The 7,494-nt window shown below is 33.2% G+C and overlaps 1 protein-coding gene across 1 annotated transcript; it reads right to left on the bottom strand.

The window, feature by feature from the left end:
* Nucleotides 1–1,056: 1,056 nt before the first annotated feature.
* On the bottom strand, nt 1,057–7,129 carry LOC120329998 (uncharacterized). The gene is made up of 5 exons (XM_039396809.2): nt 7,003–7,129; nt 6,043–6,139; nt 5,016–5,116; nt 3,648–4,014; nt 1,057–2,120 (listed from the first exon to the last, which is right to left on the bottom strand). The coding sequence occupies exons 1-5, from the start codon at nt 7,043–7,045 to the stop codon at nt 2,024–2,026; spliced, it is 705 nt and encodes a 234-aa protein (XP_039252743.2). The 5' UTR covers nt 7,046–7,129; the 3' UTR covers nt 1,057–2,023.
* Between the last annotated feature and the right edge of the window lie 365 nt (nt 7,130–7,494).

Genomic DNA, 7,494 nt, shown 5'->3' with positions numbered 1-7,494 from the left:
GAAACTACGAAGCAAGGGGAATTTGGTTACACAGAATAAAGTATGCAAACAAATTTGCATTAAGAAATTTTTTGTGTTTAATATTGTGGCAATATTATTATTGTGGTAATATTATATATACGCGTTGCCTCCAACTGCTCTGTGGTCTCTCCAGAGCCCACTGGCACGTACCATCGCATGTCATTGTGCCACCTCATAAAATCCTTGTACATTTTCCATATTAAATGGCATTACGTATAATTCCATGTTTTAATCTCATTTCAATTGCAGAAAATTTATTAAAATTTAAAAAAAATTATGAAGCAATAAAAATCCTATTGAAATCCTGGCTAATTTCAATGGAAAAAGAACTTGTCATTTTTTAAATATATGATAAATACCACATGATACTTAAAGGGCTTGATGGAACGAAAATTTATAGATATGTCTAAAATTATAAACAATATAATATTAGGATGATGTATTTTAGTTTCATGAAGAACAAGGTTTTTTCAGTCAGTGGTGCATATAAGTTGAGCTATTGTAAAACCTTCCGTAAAACTTACGTCACTGTTTTATTACCCTTTGTATACCCTTTACTTATGTTAGGTAGCCTCCGCGTGACTGAACAAGAATCAGGCAAATCATGCAATTTTGTACAAGGTTTTTCAAATCTATAAGTAAAGATCTAGCAAACACAAATGCTATGCAAATACAAAAGCAAATATAAATGAAATGAAACATAACAAACAAATGCAAAAACAAACAAAATAAGAAGTTAAGTGGAACTTTTGGTGAAGTTTTTTTTTTTGTTAAATTCTTCCCTGTTTCGGACCCTCTCTTCCCCCTCACTGAGCATAAAAACTCTATTTGCGTTAGGTGTTTAATTTTTATTGGGTCCGAAGCTATAGAGATATACTCATAACTTCTACTCCGGCACAGTATAAACATAATATATTACATCATCAATTACGAATTTTAATAATACTAAATAACTAAACAAAATTTGAAAAACTGCACCATCACATGGAAATTTTACGCTGGAGAGTAATTCATCCGCTGTCGAAAAACGTTGTCTGAGTGTATGCTCTAGATCTATTTCTTAGAATAGATATTCTAAATTTACAAGAAACATAGGCAAATATTATCACTGAGTTTGATTTTATTGTATTACTCATATTACAATGACTGTAAATGTTGCACTATAATTTATCGAAATAAACGAGATATAAAAATTAAAACACAGCGCAAAACTTTTCTAATAACATATAAAAAGCAACAAAATTTAAAACATAGGAATAAGAACACGTGAATATATGAATTCCACTAAGATCATTCTAAAAGGCTAGAGATGTGTTATCCATTATTCAATCATGCTTAGTTGGAAGTATTTCATTACAGTCACTATGGGCTGTCTTGTAATTTTGTCAATAATATCGAAACTCAAATAATTTTCAAAAAAAATTAAACTTCTCGAAAATATTCAGTTTCAACCGGTTTTATTTCAAGTTTTTATTTCGTCTTAAAATTTGATTTTGTTTTTATTTCCCTCCTCTTTCTATTGCATCAATCAATCTAAGGTAAATATTACCATTCCGAAATGTAAACAATATATAAACCATGGCCGTCGCCCATTTAGGTAGGATGGGGGAGGAGGTAAGTAGCAATTCTCTGGGAGCCACGAGCTAAAGGTTGTACTAAGTATCAATTCGTGTATTCTAAGTATCAATTACATTTATTTATTTGAACAAATTGACAGTGATTTATTTATTTTTTCGAGTGTAATTCATTTATGCAATCACTTTCATTGGCTGGCTTTTAGTATTAAACCCTGGTTTGTAAAATAACCGATGAAATAATATTTAACGCAACGCAATCTATTTTCATAAAATAAGAGCCACTGATATAAACTATCTACAAGACTAACTACAAAAAATACCAAGCGGTGAAGGAATAGGGAGGTGTTCGGAGTCCGCCCGAGAAAAAAACTCTGTCTTGTCGGCTATCATCTCTACGGAATGTTTATGAATATTTATTCTTCAGTTCATACTAATCGTTCTGAGTTTTCATATGCTTCATTCTCTGCCGCAACTTCATCATATACAGGTTGTTCATTCGGGATAATTGTCGTTTCGTAATAGCTGGAATGAAAAATGGTGTAAGATTATTTTATTGTAATATGACTAAGTTTATTCTGCATTCCTGCAAAAAAATAGGTTAAAGGGGAGTGTCACTTCCCGACCATTCGACGGCTGTTAGTTTTTGAGGCACCATCGCTTAGCATTCAGTCCAGGGTTTAGCCAGTTGAAGTTCAAGCCCATGGATCCCCATTAACATGCATTTAATAAATTGTTTAAATAATACCATATCGAAATGGTTACAAAAATAGCAGCTCTCTCTTATGTGTCGATAAACATTTGAATAAAGCCTTGTTTAAAATGTGAAGGTGCAAAACCTGAAAGCGCAGATTGAGGAAGTAGTATACTGGATTGCTTTGGTTTGTATGGATTGCAATTGATGTTTTAGTCTGTAGTTAAGTTAATTTCAGTGGCCTGACATCACATTTGACAAACAAAACATAACACAAAAAACGTGCTGGAGTGGGGCAATACCCCAGTTTTGTTATATTTTCATAAACTAATTATCTGCGACACACAAGGTGTTTAAGTTGTAAATTTCTACTAGTTAAATCGTCAGAGTTTACTATAAAAGTATTGGGCTATTCCAAGTGACACTACAGGACAATTCCAGAAATTTTGCATGTTGTTAAATTCAATATATTTTCACATTTTCAGCTACATGTTTTGTTACATTGTCCAATCAGTTGCTTTATTGAATATGTAAAAAATTGCACAAAAGTTACACCCAACCTTACTTAGTAGATAAAAAAAAATATAGCGTGACACTACAGGACGGCAAATCCACCATGCACTAACAGTACGTTGTGTTGTGCTGTAAATTTTTGCTATGGCACAGTAGGAGCCCATAATATTTTCTGGTGCAGTAGCTGAACTACCCCTCTATGTGTTGCTCAAGTTACTTAATGGAACACTGTAAATCCATGCCAATAATGTGCATATTGTATGTGACACTACAGGACGTGACACTACAGGACATTTTTCCACTTCGGAATAGCGGCATCTATCATCTCTTGAATTTTTGGTAATAAATCGTTAAATGGGTGAAGAAATGTCCTACAGCACTGCAAACATTTAAACTTTATTATCTTAAATCCAGTGCGTCAATTCCATATGAAATATCTGTACCACACAATCAAACACTTTGTGTCAGGAATCACCACAAAATATGTCAATTATACCAAAATTTCTACATTTCAGGCCATTTTATATAAACCATTAAAAACCTGGGTAAAATTTTAAAATGTTCGATGAAATGAATGCAGTCAAATAAAATTCCAATGTCTTTTGATATCAAAAATAAAAAAAAATTACTTTCACTACACTTTTTAAAAATTGATGGAATTCAACTTTTGCTTGGAATTTGCTTGGAGTAGGCTACGGGCTGTTATACCGAATCTCGGAACTTTTTTTTCTCCAAAATACTGAACTCGACATCATCAACCTGTGATGCCGTGACAACTATTCCTTATTTTCAGAACAATATATTATTGCTCCCAATTATTCTAACAACAATATAAATTTTCAAACTTGTTGTTATCTCCCGGAGTTCCAGTATCGTCATAGTTTGATTCATTTTCGTAACCGTCACTTGAGTGTTCAGACGGAGAACTTTGGGTATTTGTGGGTGAAGATGGGGGTTCAGATTGTGATGGGCGCATATGATCAGGTTTGGGACCAGGAGGAGGTGGAAGGTTTGACTGGTCATCTATATTAGTTTCGTGAACTGAGTTTCTCGGAGCAGGGTGTGGCATTTTTTCGGGAAACGGTTGATTTGGGCGGTAAATTCGACTCGGTTGGGTATTGTTACTCATGTCTGGGTAGAAGCGTGGTTGTTGGCCGACATCATCATAATCTTCTGGATAGTTCATTTCATTTGGCCCGTCAAAGCGACTCGCTGTTAAAATATTTTTAAATAGAATTGGTAAAATTTCATTTCCAAGTTTATCAATTTGCCAAAGCGTCCAAGTTTGATTACAAAATTTGGATTTTAGTATAATAAAAAAATATTTCTACTCTAAAATATAACTTAATATCCAAAATTTACATTCAATAAAAATGTATGCACGAATTTCTAAATGGCTTGATAACAGTTGCTTTATGATTGGCAGAATATGTAGTTATGGTGCATTGCAGCTTACTTTTTGTCATATTTCTGTAGTTTTACAGAATTTTTGGTGTTACTTTGGTATGAGACATTACTTGCTTAACGTGATCTTCATCTCATGCCAAAGACACTCATTGTGGTGCCACGTCGGTATGCGTTTATTCTCTTAAGATATTCTCATATAATTCAATTTCTAACCCTCACTAAAGTCATTGAGATCACACAGCTGAGATCGCATACCAAAGTAGCACCAATATATGGTATTTTTGGCAGAAATTAGCACCATCCACATACAAAATATAAGTTGTCATTCAGAACCTCATGGAGTCACCTAATATGGCATGACTTTTTCTATCTTTGTCGTGTTCGTTTCTAGATATTTAAAAGAAATATTTTCGAAACCAAGTTAGGATAATTGTTTATTTCACATTTTTGCTGTTGTAATGCAAACATTGAGCGGCTTGCTTCTCCATCATATGTTAACTTTTTATTCTCTAGTTAGGGCAGCTGCGGATGTGTTTTACAAGTTTGAGTACTAGTAAGCTTAACTTTTAAATTACTATTGAATCACGCCGATTAAGATATCTAATATGCATTAATGATTATTGTTAAACTCGAAACATGGAGCGTCATGCAGCGCCATAGGACGGGATTTTTATTTCCAGGTAGCTTCATATGTGTAATACACGTTTGAGTACTATTAAGCTCTCAGGCCAGAAAGCAACTGTTTAGCATATTTCCGATATACGCCTATTAATGTATCTAACAGTAAAGATAAGTGTTCGACTTACAGCGCCGTCTGTTTTGCTCCATGTACATATTAGATAAGACTGTTGACTGCTGCTCGGTAGTTTGTTGATTGGCGGGTCTACTGCGATTTCTACAATATTGACTGTAACATAAAGTAATAACGTCGATTAGAAACTTCCTCACAAAGATAGTTGGTGAACTTTGTGAAGCTTCTTATCCTAAACCTTTGTATATGTTGCCAATAAAACACATTTTCGTAAATACTTCCATGGTAAATTGTGAAGTGCTATGTAAATTATTTCAATGGCGTGTCATGAACATGCCATGCGCATCCATGAAAAACGAAAATCTTGTGGGCATTTATAATCTAATATGCAGTAATGTATCGTAATATTTGAAAATTGCAATATACATAAAACGACATTTCTACCGATTTCGAGTTAAATAATCAACACTTTGAAGACGCATTTTTTATTTTCCAACCTATACTATTCAACATCAAATAATTCTTTTAAAAACTAATATGCAATTTGGGTTGTGCGGAAATTTAATTTCGACTCCTACACCTGATTCTGGGTTAAGAAATATTTTGACTTCGCCTCCGATTGGGTTGTTTAAATTTTTACTTCCCGCCTGTCTCCGAACTCGAACAAAATCAAATGGGATATGTAACGCCCCCTTTACAAATCTGGTAAGAACAATTAGTAAACTCATTGATTTTTGAGTTTTGGGGAAAATTTTGACACGCGACTCCGAACGGAAAAATATTTGATTCCAGCTTTACCTACGACTACAGTGAAAACATGCCACTTCACATCGTTGGTTCATAGTATATAGTTATTTTTTTATATCTGGTATTATATACAGTTAAGATGAGTTATAGAAAATGTAAAATGTGTGTTCATGTCAGTTTCTAAATATTGTATAAATATAAGCGTATACACGTAGGCAGCCTAAATTTATATAAATATATATGAATTGATAGTCCTCTAGGCCCCTAGGCATTAGCTATAGTTTTGCCAAGAACTTCGACCAATGCAAAAGCAAACAAAGTTAAAATAAATTTACCAAAGTAGAAATATTGTTGTAATGAGTAGAAAAATGACGATTACAGTCAATATTCCTGTGGTTATCCAGAAAATCTGCCACGTGACTTCATTTGAATCTAAATGCAATATATTTGAGTCTTCTGAAGATCAAGTAATTTTTATGTATCACTTTCAACATTACTCGCATCCAGGCCTTGAGGTTCTCAGTCGGGGATACTTTTATCTGGTTATGGAATACAAATTTTAATAACGGGTTCTCATTCGTATTGAACTCAGTAGCAGCAGGTCCCGCCATGTTATAATAAAAATGTATCTCATCACGTAAGGTACAATAACATGACACGCTTCACATAAATCTAATAAATACTTTCGAAACGCCAAATATAACTCTAGTCGTCAGCTGCGGTAACATTTTCCTGCCAAGGCCTTGTCGATTTTTATTGTTTTCCTTGAAATTTGCCAGGTCATGAACAATAAAATAAAGAATGAAAATTTCTATTTTAGATGATCCACTGATAATTCTATGAGATCTTTTTAAAATTTCTCATAAAATACATAATTCTAAAATCAGTCGGGGTGACGCATATTGGGGATCTTAGTGCGTCCGTAGGTAGGTTCCCAACTCATACAATACATATTTGCGCACACACTATAAACTATATCAACGTTAGAAAATCTAAAGATAGAGTTGCATTAGAAACTAGCTGATGCTTTGTATATAACGAACGAATAACATAAACAGAATATCTAAACATAGCAAAGGGGAATAAAAAGTTCCCAAATAAACAAAGGCATAATTTTTTTAAAAATAGGTTGGATTGGATAAATTTATCCAAAATAGTTGTGGATAGGTTGGACAACAAAGATAATACGAAACGAAACTCTATGTAAACAAATACATCAATAAATTTCTCAAAAATTAATTCTCAAAGAATTTAAAAATAATTTTTAATTTTTAGTTTTAAAAAGCCCAACTAACCTTTAGTTGAAGTTTCTGGTACCATAGTAATGTCATCCGACATAATGCTTGGGATATATTTATCAAAGATTGATTCTGGCGTTTTCTCGTAGCAGTGGTTTGTTATATCGCAGTGACCAATACGGCATTGAAGTATTTACATCTGATTGTGCAGTATGATTTCAACCCATTTATGCTGAATAAATTATCATTAAGAATCGGAATCTAAAAGTAGGCAAATGTAATAGACTTGTATGTGTATCCTATATATTGTGAACGTTCGAACTTCGAACGCCACAAAAATAATAAATCAATTTTCAATTTAGTATTGGAGAGAATTATAATGTGGAATCAATAAACAACGAGACTGAGAATGATAAGCGGTATGAGCAGTATGCTCCCCTGTTTATCATTTAGAAAAAGGGTGTGTTTACAAATTAAGGGGCTAGTAGAAATCAAAAGTAAATATGCAAAAATTTGACAAATTCTATGTAGATTTCATTCATAGTATCA

Source organism: Styela clava, chromosome 12 (genome assembly GCF_964204865.1).
Source record: "Styela clava chromosome 12, kaStyClav1.hap1.2, whole genome shotgun sequence".
NCBI classification, from domain to species: Eukaryota; Metazoa; Chordata; class Ascidiacea; order Stolidobranchia; family Styelidae; genus Styela; species Styela clava.
Note: the sequence above shows the minus strand (reverse complement) of the source record. Positions and strands in the feature narration are given on the sequence as shown.

Coding starts and splice junctions, on each gene's coding strand:
- LOC120329998 (XM_039396809.2), bottom strand. CDS start 7,045: ATGTCGGATGACATTACTATGGTACCAGAAACTTCAACTAAAG. Junction 4,015..5,015: donor GGAGCAAAACAGACGGCGCT/GTAAGTCGAACA, acceptor ATATTTTAACAG/CGAGTCGCTTTGACGGGCCA. Junction 2,121..3,647: donor ACTCCGGGAGATAACAACAA/GTTTGAAAATTT, acceptor TTTTCATTCCAG/CTATTACGAAACGACAATTA.